Source organism: Macaca nemestrina, assembly GCF_043159975.1.
Source record: "Macaca nemestrina isolate mMacNem1 chromosome 14 unlocalized genomic scaffold, mMacNem.hap1 SUPER_14_unloc_1, whole genome shotgun sequence".
Classification (NCBI taxonomy): domain Eukaryota; kingdom Metazoa; phylum Chordata; class Mammalia; order Primates; family Cercopithecidae; genus Macaca; species Macaca nemestrina.
Window position 1 is genome coordinate 188,296 of NW_027257577.1, and position 16,353 is coordinate 204,648.

At 48.7% G+C, this 16,353-nt stretch overlaps 1 protein-coding gene across 8 annotated transcripts in view; it reads right to left on the reverse strand.

Moving 5' to 3' along the window:
* Positions 1 to 16,353, reverse strand: part of LOC139361168 (disco-interacting protein 2 homolog C-like) — a 194,068-nt gene that overhangs the window by 54,172 nt on the left and 123,543 nt on the right. For 2 of the 8 annotated variants that reach the window (XM_071089648.1, XM_071089649.1), the window contains exon 1: positions 2,114 to 4,348. The exons of the other annotated variants lie outside the window; for them this stretch is intronic. In XM_071089648.1, the coding sequence (XP_070945749.1) occupies positions 2,114 to 2,183 (70 nt within the window). In that variant the 5' untranslated portion in view covers positions 2,184 to 4,348. Of the gene's footprint in view, positions 1 to 2,113; positions 4,349 to 16,353 lie in introns of those variants that run through there. 8 annotated transcript variants of the gene reach the window in all.

Sequence of the window (16,353 nt, forward strand, 5' to 3'; positions counted from 1 at the left end):
GGTGCCTAAGTGCCTCCAAAGCAAAGATGCTGCTTTTCGCATTGAAATTAAGATTTGGGAGGAGACACCCTGACACTATGTGCATATTCTGTTTTCCATGAATTCTTCACTATTAGTTTTAGCATCCACTGATTTCCTGTCATTCCTTCTAAATCATTAGATCTTCCATATTCACTGAAAAATAATTTTGTCTTTCAACATTCATTTACATATATCCATATGTACTCACGGAGTCTGGCTTGGTGGGTTATGATTCATAGTTACAATGGTTTGTTCTGTTGCTCAACTGGTCCCAGATTTGACACCGGAATCCTCAGCCCTTAGACCAGGGCTCCTTCTTGTGAAGAACGGTGTTTGGAAGCTAAGAGTGGGCACCGGGTGCTGCTAGGCATTGCCGGCAAGTAGAACACACACACCCATCCACAGGCACTTCTATCCCTGTCTACATCTGTCGGGAGCCACCAGCTTATACTTTTACCTCCTGCAACACTCAACATATTCACTGATTTATTAAGCTTATTTGCTTAAGCCTGGAGATAAAGAAATGCTTTCAGAATTGCTATCTAATACCACTGTGAAAAATCTATCCAGTTCAGTGCTCATTTGTAATTATTTTTTCATTGTTTTTTTGGAAGGTAGGGAGTACAAAGTATACACAGTGAAATGTTCAGATCTTGAGTACACTTGGCGCATTTCGATAAATGGAAATCTATTACCCTACTCAAATCTTTTGCATCAAAGTTTCCACAAGTCCCCTCCCAGTCAATCCCAGCCCTCAAGAGACAGCCACTGTTCATTCTCGAGGAGTGTTCTTGGCGCTCTTCCGTCACCCGAGACTCGCATAGATTCTCCATTGTCACATGGACTCCACGGCGTGGTGTTCACTCTCTGCTCAGTTCAAGGCTCCTGGAACTCATCCCCATTCTCTGTTTTGGTTTCAGTATTTTGTACGTTTTTCCTGATGGGAACTAGGACAATGTATGAATATCTCAGAATTTGCTCATGTTTCTCCAGATGAGAGACATTTATGTTGTTTCCAGTTCTTGGCTATGACAATTTACTCTGCAGATAATGTGCATTCTTTTACAAGGACACACATTTTCAGCTCTCCTTGGTGAACATCTACAGCGTACCTGCTGGGCCATATGGTAAGTGTACACATTTTAAAGAAACTGCCACAGTGTGCTGAAGTGGCTGTGCCATTTTAAGTCTCCATCAGTCTGAGATCCAGTCTGTCATATCTTCACCAGCACCTGCTACTGTCCTCCCTTCTCCACTCTTGTGAAGGGGAACCTCGTGGGTTTAAGTTGTACTTACCCAATGACTCCCTGGTGAGCACCCCTCACGGGCCACTGGGCATCGGTATACATCTGTTGCAAGGAGTCCATCTTGCATGCTTGCAAAATTCACACCATTTCTGGTTGTTTGTACATTTCCTAAAATGTTCTAAATAAGGCCCTGTGTCTTCTGTACATCAAGCATCTCCCTGCTTCCAAGTCTTTATGCCTTTTAGTTTTCCTGACTCACTTCACGGACGAGGGCCCCAGTGCGCACCATGCGAACCTGAACCATGGAGAATGGCCATGCTCCCGACACCCCTGACTGTGGGCAGAGCTCCCCGGCTGCCACCACCGAGGAGGGGGGTCAGCTCTTGTTTTTCAGGAGTGGCCTTTATCAAATGGAGAAAGTTCCCTTCTGTTCCTGATGTGACAGGAAATTCGTATAAGGACTATTAAATTTCAACAGATGTTTTCCAGTGTCTACCGAGAGGATACAATGGGTTTTCTGCTTTATTTTTTGTTAATGTGGTGAATTACATTGATTTTTGAATGATGAGCCAAATGTGCAATGCAAAACTACAGATCATGAGAACAAACTCTAAGTGGTCATGGTATTCTTATCCCTTTTACATATTTCTGGGTTTGATTTAGTAAGAATTTGTTCAAAGCTTTGGCATCTGTATGTCAACAAGAGTGAAAGGCGTGAGATTTTGCCTCGCATGCAAACTAACAAAGGGAGCCAACACCAGCCCAATGCACTGACGGAGCCGGCACATTTCCGGGCCAGAAACAAAGGGCTTGTCACACACAGTGGGGCAGCAGGACCCACTCACCCCTGTCGATATTCAGGATCACATAGTGGGGCAGCCGGACCCACTCGCCCCCGTAAATACTCAGCAACATCCTGTATCCCTGTACAAAGACAAGATGTTATTTAGGCAAAACAAAATTAACGATCATGTAAAGAACTGCTTACATTTTTCTCTTCTCAGAAAATTTGTTTTTAGCAACCATGGCTCTCAAGGCATTCACTTGCACATTATACATAATACTGCTTGTGCCCAAAGTCATGGTACCTTCCTATTCTTAAATAATTTACCAAGAGTTCTGAAAGGTGAGTATTTTAAAGAGAAAAGAGGTATGTGGCTTACCCCAGGCTAAGGAGTGAGTTAGCTGGACAATTCTTGTGAAATATGTGCTTTTTCTAATTAGAAAATCTGAGAACAAGGTATCAGTGTGAGTCTGTTATTTCCATGAAGGAGTGAAGTGGATGCTGGGAAATTGAAGGAGCTTCAGAACGGGAATCTCACAACCTCAAATGGGGAGACCGGCAATTGGGAAAGCAGTCACTCTGATTCATGGAGTTTTTGGAGATTCACGTCCACTCCGTGCTGCATTTGAGCGACTTTTCTTCTTGTGATGTGGACCCGATAGAAGAGAGGTCCCACGTAGACATTCGGCATTTGTGAGGGTCTGGCACCGTGACTCACTTCTACAGATTTAACATGTCTATGTATAAATTACAATGGCTCATCTCTATAAAAACTGATAGCAGTTATGGATCAATTCCCTCATTTCTCACTTGGGCCACACTTCCTGTTTCTGCAAGAACATATCGCTTGGCTAGAAGACACGATGTTGACATTGAAAGGAAAAAGGACCTTGTATAAAAATGATGCAGAGAATTCTTCTCAAAGGCCACTGGGACACACACTTTGTTGGTGACCAGCTGTCTACCAGCGCGGCAGCGAGAGAGACAGAGCTCCACTCGTGAGCAGTCACAGCACCCGTGACCCACACCAAGACCCCCAGGGTGACGACAGGCCAACCAGCAGCCTTGGAACGGACACTTCCTTCCCGAAATAGCTTCCCGAGAGAAAACAAACAGTGAAAACTGCAGGCATTTCTATGACCGGGAAGCAAGAAACCCTCCCAGTCCTCTTCCTTCTACACCACATCCAGAACAGGCGTACACCCGGTGTAGAAAGCTCCCAAGGACTGAACAGATCATTTGAATCTACCTCAGACTGACCTAATCTCTGGAGTGCAGTCCTACAAACAGACTTTCCAAAAGTTACCAAACCACTACCTCAAACCTCATGCTTTACTCTGCTTCGAAAGTGGACATGTGGCTCGGTTTATACAGCCACCAGAACACACATACACAGGGTATTATCTTATTGCCCTTCAGTGCCAAGAAGAATCCTGTGGTCTCTCACGGTAAAAACAAAACCACAACCACCACAACCCAGCTTTTCAAGTTGCAGGGAGTTTTACAGCCTCTTTCTATGTCGTCTTCCTTTTTGCCCCAAACTGGATATTCTTTTTACTTTCTCCTTATTTCCTGAATATAATTTGATCAATATAATCAAACTGCTTGTGTTAGAAGCAACTTTACTTAAAAAGAATTGAAAGAACTACATGAAAATATTAAGAGTAGCCATTTCAGGATGACAAGAGAACAATATATTGTTTTTGTTCATTCTTTTCAACATTTGCAAAGCTTTTTACCTTGAGTGCAGTCACTGTTGCAATCAGAGGTTACAGTGCTTGATGGAATGAGGCCATGAAGCACACACACAACCGAGTTTCTAACACAGAGCAATCTATGGGGAAGGATGGAGACACAGGAAAGGTTCATTTTAAGGCAATGCAGGTGTTTTTTCCATAAAAGCAAAAGACTTTCTTAAAAGTGTTTGCACCATACACAAGTCTGCTAAATTTAGTCAAAAAACAGAGAAAACAGTAACAGAAGAACACTTTAGCCCACAAGGAGAGCAGTACACTCAGCTCGAGGCCACTCCAGATGAGGAGTGGAGAGTGGTTTCCTCACAGCTGACCCACAGGATTGGGTTACACGAGCAGGAGGGAAACATGGGGACCACAGAGACGTCAGACTGTGGACTTCACAGCAAGAGACAGCAACACAAACTAGCGGAGTAATTAAAAACTATGGTAAAAAGAGGTCCACATTCGATTTTAACCTGAAATCAGTGGCACGGGGACCACCACACCACCCTGCAGTTGCCTCCTCCCTCCCCCACACACAGCAGCCTCCTGGGACAACATCCTACTTCCAACTTGCAGTTGCCTCCCGTCCCACCCCCCCAGAGTGGCCCCCTACAACATCATCCTACTTCCACCCTGCAGCTGCCTCCCATCCCCAACACACAGCATCCTCATGGGACAACCTGCTACTTGCTGCCCACAGCCTGGAGCCCCCAAAGCATGGAGGGGCTTAGCGAGCCACACAGCATTCCCCCTTCACACCTGGGAAGTCAACCCCTCACTGAAGTGGGTCCTGCGCCCACCAGCCGTCCACGATCAGAGGTGTGAGGTCATGGACCTGGTCACCCGTTGTGCACGATCAGAGGTGTGCAAGGTTCCAGACCTGGTCACCTGCTATGCACAATCAGAGGTGTGAGGTGATGGACCCAGTCACCTGCTGTGTACGAATAGAGGTGTGTGTGGTTAGTGACCTGGTTACCAGCTCTGCACAATCAGAGCCATGCGAGGTTACAGACCTAGTCACCAGCTGCACCCAATCAGAAGCTTTTGAGATTAGGGACCTGTTCACCTGCTGTGCACAGAAGTTTGACGTTATGGACCTGGTCACCCCGCTGTGCATGATCAGAGGTGTGCGAGGTTAGGGACCAGGTTACCTGCTGTTGTCCAATCAGAGCCAGGAAAGATTACAGACCTAGTCACCAGCTGCACCCAATCAGAAGCTTTTGAGGTTACGGACCTGGTCACCCACTGTGTGGGATCAGAGGTGTGCCAGGTTAGGGACCATGTGCGTGGTGATGAACCTGATCAGCAGCCAAGACACCTGACGTTTCCAGTGTCATCCCGGCTTCTTTCAAAACTTGAAAAGTCTTCAGCTATTTCCCAAAAGCTCGTCCATCTTTGAAAACGATATGCGTGTGCACAGGTGATACCGATGACTGAAGATTGAAGGTTAGAGCATTCCAGCCCCATGCCCATGTCCCATCCCATCTGCGAAAACTTGAGCACAAACATCTCCCTCTCTGAAGCTCCCTGAACCCGGTGGCAGGCCTGGGACTCAGGTCCAGTGTCCTGTCAGTTACACTGAACAAAATGTCATTCAACACTGGCCATGGGCCCTGTGCTTTAAAAACCACATATAAACCTCCCAAAGAACTACAATCTATGAAAGCTTTCATGGCTAGTATTTTAGGAAGACTGACCAATCTTGACCTAAATCAAAGCCGACACTGCCCAAATTAACTCTGACCCCAGCTTCGTGCAAAGGCAGCCATCGCCTGGCCGTCGGTGTGACCAACAGCCTGGGCACAGACAGGACCAGCGCCGGTCCCTCCCTGCACCTTAAGCGGGCTTCTGAGCTGCTGTCCATGATCAGTGATGGTGATGCCCAGAGCAGCTTTCCAGGAAAGCAGTAAACCTTTCAGGTCCTCACCTCACGAGGATGGCCATGTATACATCAACCGCCTTTGTTACTGCCCTGCCATTCTCAAAGAGGGGATGGGTTCAACTTCTTCCTCCTCCACATGCCCAACACAAGGCACAACGAGACGGCAAGACCAGATTGGCTGGAGCTGGGAAGTTGTGCGCTACAGATCAGGGCTGCGTGACTCAGGGAAGGCATCACTCGAAACACGTGCTGGAGGGCGGCCAATCCGACCCGACCGTCCACCTCCAGGGTCAGCCATGGGGCTCCTCTTGATGTGTCATCGGGATCACCCCTCCCAGAGCAAATGAGCCTTTCACTTCAGCCCGTCCTAGGTACAACACCGACTCCCACCTCCCACGTCCTGAACCAGCCTGTTCCGGGGATTGCTGTGGACATAGAGGAGCAGGCCCAAGACATCTAGTGGCATTTCCTGGCAAGGACACTCACCATGCTTGACCATAAAACTCGGGTCAACTGGTTTTTCGGAGGGACTGGAATTTACTTGTGACACGCATGGATACTGATTGACCCAGGGAGGGGCACGGAGGAGGCTGAAGGAAAACCCATCGTGACTGCGCCAGGCATTCCCGCACACACCGACATCTTCAGACTAGGGCGGCGTCCTAGTCTTACAATCAAACCGAAGCCCAGAGAAACTACGGAGCTTGTCCAAGACCAGCAACAAGTATGTGGGCAGCTGGGATTCAACTAAGTCCTTCCCTGGATCCATTCGCACTGCTCCCCGCCCCCCTCCCCCACTGCCCTGCCATGGCCCCCAATAGACACAGCAGGTCTGAACATCAGGCACCCCGAACGCAGAGTACGGAGCAGAGCCGGCTTCCGCAGTGGGAACTCACACACATCCCACTCCCCTTCTTGCGGAATGCCCCGGGACTCTGTGCGGTATGGTCTGCAGATGTGGCCTCACTCTGCGCTAGGAGACCTGCGTGGCAGGCAGCGTTTTACAGAGTGCTCCTCCAGACGGGTCTCGCCGGCTGATCCATGAGACACGGGACACCTGAGAGAAGGGCCGACAAACCCCACAAAGTCGCTCCCAACTTGGAGAGGACAGGTCCAAGGCGGGGCTCCTGGCAGTCCATGCTTTGGACAGGTCCTGCTGCAAACTGTGGTGCTCGTCAGGCGCGAGGAAGTTTCCCAGGGCAGGAGCTCTCGTTGCACAGCAAAAGCGGCACAGGCGATGCAGCGGGGCGTACTTCAGCCCAGGGCTCAGGAACCACGGGGTGCAGAGCGGCCTGCAGCAAACCAGACACATCAGAAGCCAAGCTCCCACCTTTTATATTCGGTGACATTGAACGGAGAAAGTTATCTGTAGCAATGGTCTTCCTGGTGGACCCGTACAGCACACATGACCACCGACACTGAACACGAGTCCTTCCTAGGTCCTGGGGGCTACCCCACTTTACACGCACGGTTCCATTCACAAATCTATGCAGGGCAGTTGTTAGCCCCAGCTTAGAGATGAGGAAAACGCTGCTGGAAAAGTTAAGTGAGAAAATCAGACTTCAGCACACCTGACGTCTCCAAGACCACTAGTACTCTATGTGCTAGGGTATCAAGAGTTGGGTATGTGGCATTTTAAGTGACTAATCATAGGTGGTTTTCTTCTCTCCTACACCTGTTTAGGCTGAACGTGCACGTACATGCTCTGCTGCAGGTGCACTGCCGTATGTGGACCAGCAACGCTCTTTCCTGCCTCGGGTTCTCGTCACTGCCTTCCAGAAAACTCTCGCCTGCTTTACAGCCAAGCCAGGTAGGCCTGGTCAGCCGCAGTGAAATTCCTGCAGTGTCAGAGCTAAGTGCTGGCTGAGACTTTAACAGTGAAGACAGGGGAGTAATGGGGATAAACCGAGCAAAACTGTATTGTAACGCAGATGAAAGTCTAGAAGCAAAAGAACCTGATACCCCTAAGAGAGCAGGCGATTGCCTCTCACTATGATGTTAATAGCAGCTTGTTGTTTCCAGTGCCTCCGTGTGCCAGGGTTTCCAGTCAGCATTTGTGTCTATCTGCTCCTGAGCTACCTGATCAAAGTTCTGCAGAGATCAAGGATATCTAAATTGACCCAGTATCTGCAGGCTGGCTGCTCAGAGGTCGTGGTGTGGAACAGCCAGGACATCGCTTAGTCATACGGGGCACAAGCACGTCACTTGCCACTCCTGTCTTTCTATTTCATCAAACCCTCTTTTCTCCTGAATATTGACCATAGCAAAGTCATTAGCCTTCGAGATGCATTTGAAACATCAACTTGCTTTGTTCAAGAGGTTTAAGACACACGTAAGTCTTTCTTGCCATGCTCAACACACACGGCCGGCCGTTTCTGAAGTCAGTGTTTCTGGAACAAAAGCCTTGACCTGCCCCAGTGAACATTCACAATGAGCACACTGTCGCGAGGCTGCTTGGCCAACCAGCAGGGGGCAGGAGAGAGCTGCAGGTGCCGCGTGGGGTCCTTGCAAACCTGCCTCAATCAAGGGCGGTGCCTCCTGCCAATCCAGCGGCTTCCTCCAAGGGGAAGAGGCCTCTTCAGCTGCCACCGCACTGATTTCAGGCGGCTCAGCCAATGGGGCAACAGATTCAACAGAGTCCCATGTTGTTAAAGGAAAACTTCTGTTACCAGGCAACCTTAAAGTCAGATTCAACGTCAAATAACCAACAACACTGCTTCCAAACCAACATGCTACTAGTGCCTTCTTCTTCAATGCTGCTTAAACACGGAAAAGTATGAGGAAAAAAGAGCATGGCACTTACTTCTTAAAAAATAACACCCCTTCCAGGTTCATTTTACCCATATCAGAAAGACTTAGAACTGTGGATTCCCTACAGGAACGTGGAGTGGGGGTGGATCCCCACGCTGACCCAGCCTCACCCCAGTTCAGTCACCCCCCCCCCACCACGGGGTTCACACCTCTCCAGGCCCTGTCACCTCATTAAGGAAAGGTGGCGTCTCTAAGCTCTCTTCGCAGGAAGCACCCGACGGCAGCTAGACACAGACACACCCACAACTGCTTTGAAATCCTGAACATATTTAAGGACTTCATTATTAGTTTTTTAAAACTGTAAGAACAAAGTGACCCTGGTTCTACCCTCTCTGCCACAATAACACCGTGCACATCTTTTACTATTTATTCCTTCTCCAGCAGCTGCTGCCTGGCCGACTGCAGAAAAACAGCCTCTGGTACTCCCGGGAAGCCCTCGGTAAAAGCGTGAACACCGCGATCACGTCTCAGGACACCTCACATGTTAGGGTCGCCCACAGACCGCCATTCCCAGTGCCTAGAAGGCACTGAACGGGCGTCCTGCTCTTTGTAAATGTCAACTTTCCTAAGCTAAGTTGTGTTGAAAATTTTTAACTGCAGTCCACACGTACTTCTTTGTGTCTTGTTTTTATCCTAGAGGATTATTTTTACGGAAAATTAAGCTTGCAAAGTTGAAGGATTTTCTGAAAGTCGACTCCTAATCCTGGAAGAAAAAAAAAATGGGCCAAATGTGGTGCTCACGCCTGTAATCCCAGCAGTTTGGGAGGTTGAGGCCAGATTACTTGAGCCCAGGAACTCGAGACCAGCCTGGAAAACATGGCAAAACCCTGTCTCTACTAAAAATACCAATAATAATAATAATAATAATAAAGCTGGGCGTGGTGATGTGCGTCTAGTCCCAGCTACTCAGGAAGCTGAGGTGGGAGGATCACCTGAGCCCAGGAGGTGAAGGCTGCAGTCAGCCAAGATTTGCATCACTGCACTGCAGCTTGGGCAACAGAGTGAGACACCGTCTCATAAAAACAAAAAGCAAAAACAACTGTATAAATCATTATAGAAGGGAGCTGGCCAGGCGCAGTAGTTCACGCCTGTAATCCCAGCACTTTGGGAGGTCGAGGTGGGCAGATCACCTGAGGTCAGGAGTTTGAGACAAGCCTGGACAGTGTGGCAAAACCCCATCTCTAATAAAAAATACAAAAATTAGCGAGGCATGGTGGTGGGTGCCTGTAATCCCAACTACTGGGGAGGCTGAGGCAGGAGAATCACTTCAACCCAGGAGGCAGAAGTTGCAGTGGGCCGACATTGCGTCACTGCACTCCAGCCTGGGCAACAAGAACGAAAGTCCACTTCAAAAAATAAAAATAAAAATGAAGGGAGCTAATGTTTTTCATTTAAGGGAAGGGAGAACATTCAGTATTTATACCTCTCACGCACACATCTGCAGTAGTGCCCCAAAGTATTCAAGATACACATTCCTACAAATATAGCTCAAAACTACTAAGTTACATGCTAAAAGAACATGCATTGTAAGAATGCTACATTATGTTTTTTGAGCATCTGTATCCAAATTTTAGCATACTGGCAGTTTTCCCTTCAGGTGCTGTATGCCTAAATTATTACATGTTTAGTCATTCATTTCAGAATTTATGACTTGCTTTAGGCAATAAACATAAGCTACTAAATTAATGACTTAGGGGAAAAGTTACTAAGTTAACTTGAAAGTTAAACTTTGCAAACTGAATTTGTTGGACCTCATGCAAGCTAGATGATCCGTTTTTTAAATTGTTTCTTGTGTGTTTCCCTCGAGGATGGAAATAGCTTCACTCTCATCCACTGTGCACACTGCAGCCCGCGCCTCTCATCCACCGCACCGCACTGCAGCCTGCAATTCACCCTGTACCAGGCTTTCCACACCTTACCAGAAAGTCACTAAGTATAACCAAGAAGGATATGAAAAGCAGATAAATGACCTCCACCCCCACATCCAGCATGCAAATGTTAAACATTCATCAAAGTAAAACAAAAACCCACCTTAGCTCACGATTGTAACTGGTAGAGTTATGTGCATGGCAATTTGAAAAGTCTAGTTAAGTAAAAACCTAATTGAGACTCTCAAGAAATACAAAGTTTTTACAAAAAGACATCTGCAAACATTGACAGTGAGGAGAGGACTTCACTCTGCATCCAGCCTGTCCTGGAAGCCACGGCCAAATGCCAGGTTGTATGGATCCGAAAAGCAGGAAAAAACAAGTGTTGAAAGGTGTACAGTCTCAGCAATGTACAAATTCGATGTAGGATGCTCGGAAACCTTGAATTTCCAATCAGAAAACAGCAACATGAGCAAGTTTCCCAGCAGTGCCCACTTTCTACCTACAGCACGTGTAACAGTTACGCTGGCCACCTCCGGGGGGACAGAGGCTTCCTGGTCACATTCGCTCTGGCAGCCGCAGAGCTGGCCCCACCACAAACACCTGTCTAATACTGAGGAACCACTCTCTCCCTGGGCTTTGCTCACTCTAGCCAGGAGAGCGTATTTACAGAGTACTTTACTGACTGAGTCCTCGTTCAATGCGTCAAGCTTGTTGAAGGCAGGGCAACCCCATTCCTGGCCCAATTAAGTGAACTGAGCAGAGCAAATGCCTCCAGCTGGACGGCACTCAGTCACGACAGCAGCGGCCACTGTTCACAGGGCCCTGGCTTCGTGCCGAGAACAGTTACAAGCGTCTTTTCTCCGTCCAAGGAATGTGCACTGCAACCCTGTGGGGTCGTTTGCAACGTCCACCAGAGTTGTGAGGCAGCCAAGTCCAGGCTGTCTGTGGGTCTCGCCACGTGGCCGTCCATGTCCCCTGCAGACCAGACCTCACTGCAGGGACCGGGGGTTCCAGGGTTGCCTTGAGGCACATGCTCCCTTCGCCACCTCCTCCTGGCCCCTGACATCAACCCTCACCACTGCTGCCAACACTTGATTTTCTCATGGCTCCTGAGGGGCCTGTTCTGCCCTTCCCTGCTCCCTGCGTCCGGCTTGGAGGGTGCCCACATCAACGCCAACGCTCACGTAATCACCAACCCTTCCACGGGGCTTGATGCCTAGGAGTCTCAATATCAGAAAGTCAGATTCCTGTGCTTGTTGGAGAATTTCTTCCCATTGTACAAGTGAAGGAGATAAAATTCTAGGTGCCTGCAATAACCTCATTTCCACAACGAAGCAACTTCAGTAGTAGCACAAAACAAAACAGAAAAAGCTTTTTTTTTTTTAAACTTCTTTTATACAAGCTAAATACAATTTAATTTTTACATCCACGTTCTCATCAGCTCCCACCTTGTGAGCAGGCAAACAGTAATTTTCAAAGAAACAAATTGTTCCATAATTTTAACACTTAGCATTATCACTATTAAGCAAGAATTATCCCAAAAATACATGATGATCTTGTTCTCACGTTCAAAAATTGATTGTCACACAGTGAAATAACACTTAATGCAAAGGAAAGTTTCTTTTCAGGTATCTGTTCTGGAAAAGAAAAAACAAAGATTTCTGGCAAAGAGATAAACATTAATTATGTAACAATCCAAAATGCCTCTGGGAAAAATGATGTCATCCAATTAGTTCTTTGAAGTGTTACAAATGCAGCTGAGTTTTAATAGTAATTTGTCCATAATTATCAAAAGAATCTTTAAAAATCTTAGTACTGAAATAACTATAAATGGATATAATACGCAAAGCAGAAGAGCTAACATTTGGGGTAGATTTTGGCCCGTATTTTTAACATATGCATAGTTATTTACCTAGTTGAAGCTTATCCCTCTCTTCCTAGGCTCTTCAAGACTGATTTTCAAACATAGACTGGCTTTTGGTACATGAAGGCAGCTTTAAAAGAAGTCAGGATCAGGCCGGCACAGTGGCTCAAGCCTGAAATCCCAGTATTTTAGGAGGGCAAGGTGGGCTGATCATTTGAGGCAAGGAGTTTGAGACCACCCTGGACAATATGGCAAAACCCAGCCTGTATTAAACATTTTTGTAATTAGCCAAGCGTGGTGGCACACACCTATAATCCCAGCTACTTGGGAGGCTGAGGCAGGGAGAACTGCTTGAAGCCAGGAGGCGGAGGTTGCAATGAGCCAAGATCGCACCACTGCACTCCAGCTTGGGCGACAAAGAGAGACGGTCTCAAACTAGAACTTAGCCCTCAGGAAAAGCATTGAGCACCCCCCCCCCCCACCCAAACCAACCCAAGGAATCACATGGCAATGGTTATCATCTGATTTCGACACAATAAAGTTGTATTCTCCTCTCTAAACACAATGGTAAACACCTGCCATCAGCCCACAGAAACTCCCAGGACCCAGTAACACTGGACTAGCAAGATTAATGGGCCATGTATGCAGGGTTCAGCTGGAGAAAGTGATGGCACCAAGAATGGTGTGTGCTCAAACCAGATTCCTTGCTTTCAGGGTGGAGGGGCTTCCCGGGAAGATCTAGTCCAGTGGGATGGTTTCCACTTCCACCATGAGGAGGAAACGGGGGGTTTCCTGAGGGCACTGACAGGACCTGGGTCACTGCCCCTTTGTCCTCTGTCCTGTTATGGGATGAGGGTGGGCTGAAGGTAGGTTTTCCCTACATCTTCCGGGCAGGAGAGATGGCGCTGACAAGTGGATGACGGTTTTTCCAAAACGTTCCCATGTTTATAACCTGTTATCAACCTGTTTTCCCTGGAGGAGATCAGTGAAGCAGCATCATTGATTCTCTTCCATTAGGGACAACCCGGCGTTATGGGAGGCAGGAGACAACATGCGAGCTAGGTCAGCCTCTGCGCGGGTCTGAGTCAGTCACTTGTGTCTCGTCCCCAGCGTGCTCGTCTATCAAATGGGCGGCCCCACAGACCAGTAACTTTGAACCAGAGTTCCATGGTGGTTGCCCAAGGACAGGGAGGGGGAAGGGGGGAAGGGGGGAGGAGGAAGAAGAGGGAGGAGGAAAGGGAGGAAGGAAGGAAGAAGGAGAGGTGGCGGAAGAGGAGTGTGGAGGGAGGAGTGTGGAGGGAGGAGTGTGGAGGGAGCAGTGTGGAGGGAGCAGTGTGGAGGGAGGAGCAGAAGGGGTTTCTGTGAGGAGGAGGAACAAGTTTCTGAGGTGTCTTGGAGTCAGAGTTGGCAGTGGCTTGGGCTCTAGGCCCTCTGTTGCATAGTTTCAGGCTTTAACTATTTATATTTGTGGACTCTTTAAAAGATTTAATTTGAAGAAAACCGGAGTTGGGGATACCTTGCTTCTAAAACACACTTTCTCAAGCCTGAGACTAAGTGCTAGGCATTGCTCATTCTGTTACGATCATTTCCTCCTATTTAAAATCAGCCGCACACTCCCAATCTCCCTTCAGTGTAAACACCACCTTTTCCGAGGATTTCAAACAGCAGAGCGAGCGGCCCGTGACCCCAGCCGTGGGCACGAGGAGCCAAGAGCAGACGTGTGGAGAGGGCTGCAGATGACACGAGAGGTAGAGGCCCGGCACCTCCCTACAGGGGCTGTGCTCCTCCAGGCCTAAAGGACATCCTCGCCTCTGGGGTGAACAAGCAGCACAAACTATCAACACTTATTCCAAAGAACAGGAAGAAAATTCAAACGAAGTTAACACAGTTATCCCAACACAACACTGCAGCAGCCCAGAAACAGGAGGGCCAGTGAGCCTGAGGTGGGCGGTTCCAATAGCGGGACAGCGACGTTGGCATTAGGGCTTTTCGGCAAAAAAAAAAAAAAAAAAAAAAAAAAAAAAAAAAAAAAAAAAAGACAAAAGGTAACATGGGCCACCCATTATTTCCTACCAGTGGAAAGACACGCACAGGCCCCCAGATGCCAACGGCCCGTTGGGAACAAGCTCACGCAGCCCTTCAGGTCTTTGCACGAGCAGGCACGTAGTGTCCTCAGTACCCCCGCCCGTGACACACACACCACACTTGACTCCCATACCTGAGGGTCCAGGGGAATGGCGGGAAGTTCTCGGAGGACCGGGCATCCTGTGAGGACACTGCATGACTATGTACCTCAGAGGGGTCCCCGGGCAGGTGCTCTCTTTCCAAAGGATGAACTGGATCCTGACCACACCCAGATCGCGCTGGCCTCCAAGCCGAGCGCCAACATCTCACATCCAAAGGGATGCACAGGTACCTGCTGCACGTAGAGCCCAAGCCCCTCGCAGAGCTCAGGACGAACCCAGTGTCCAGGCCTGGGGCCGTCACCAGCCAGGAGAGGTGTCCGGGGCACTTCCCAGCGATGGCCACAAGAAGAAACAACTCAGGACAAAGCCAGTGTCCAGGCCCAGGGCCGTCACCAGCCAGGAGAGGCGTCCGGGGCATTTCCCAGCGAGGGCCATGGGAAGTAACAACTCAGGCCCATCAGGGGCTTCCTCATTATGCGGGTGTTAGAAGTAGAGACAGAGGTTCAGGTCTAGTGGCACAAACAGCAACGAACCCCATGGAAATGCGGGCGTGGCCCCTCCATCCCAACAGCCTGCATGGCTACTCCATTCTGCTCCCATCACACACGTCCCCACCCAGCCAAGCCCCTTCTACTTTCCCCACTGGATTCATCAAATCAAACCTCGCTGTCCTTGGCAAATGTACCATTAATTTACTTACTGCCCAGTAAAAAAGCACACTTCCAGTTAACATGACACCCCCGCTACGATAGAACAGCCTTAATTCAGACATGACGCAGAGGAGCAGAGGAACAGAGGGAGGAGGGGTCGAGGGCCGTCCTGGAATCGGCAGCTGTTTTCTGGGGAAAGTCTCCCTCCCACCCGAGCCCGACACTCGTGCTACACTATCCCCATGGTGTCTGAAAGCTCCATGAAGACAGGGTCACTCTGACCCCTTCACACCCACAACGCCAAAGAGGAGCAGGTGTTCAGGAAAAGTCTCCTGCTAGTGCTGAAGACAGGAATAATTCCTTGTGGTGCCCAGAATGTCAGGAGAAAATAAGGCACCATGTGGACACCTTCCAGGTGAATTTTGGAATGACTCTACCGAATGCCAGTCATCCTTTTTCAGAACAAAACCAATACCGGAAAACATGTGTCGCCAGCAGAGATGGTCCTTTTGACGGCTTACAAATAAACCTACGTTACGCTGAATTTATCTCAAGCCACCCTCTCTGTGCTAATGTAAAAAGTCTTCTTTATTAACCAGTAGCCTTTTTCATCTGGTGCTTTTTAACAAGCAAGACGGTCCCGTAACACTCAGGCATTGTTGAAAACCTCAAATGGAAGCCTAGAATCCTCTTCCGTGCAGCTTCACTGCAAAATATTTTGACGTGAGTCAAATCGTGCTATTCCTACATCTCCGTAGGAAACTCAAGGCTTCATCAAGGAAATGCAGCATGATTTCTGCTAGGCACAGAAATTGGTGGGGTGGGCATGGAGTTGAGGGAACATTACATAGAAAGAACACCGCGATAATCACCTGCATGAGAGCCACACTGGCCGGCAAGCCCCGGACGGTTCGGTCTCTGCACAGTCAGAGACATGAGGCCTGAAGGGCAGACACCTGGCACTGTTGACCACCCCAAGGTCGTGGCCTCTGCCCCTTCTCTGCTGCTCATCAGTTCCAAGCTTCTGGCAACACCGCCTGCTGCCCCCACTGCCTCATCGACCCTTTGTGAAAAGCAAATGTTGCCAGGATAGCTTATGGGTACATTTGCCAGGAAAGCAGCTCCGATTGACGCTGAAACCCCCTTCTCACACCCCTGGCAGCTCCCTTGCCCCCGATGTGCACATGCTTGCAGCTCTGACCTTGCTCAGTGTCCACACAGGCTCTGTCTCCTGGAGAGCCGAATGCAGACTCAATGTTGAGTCAGAAATACACAAAGAGGGTGATGGTTACGAACTG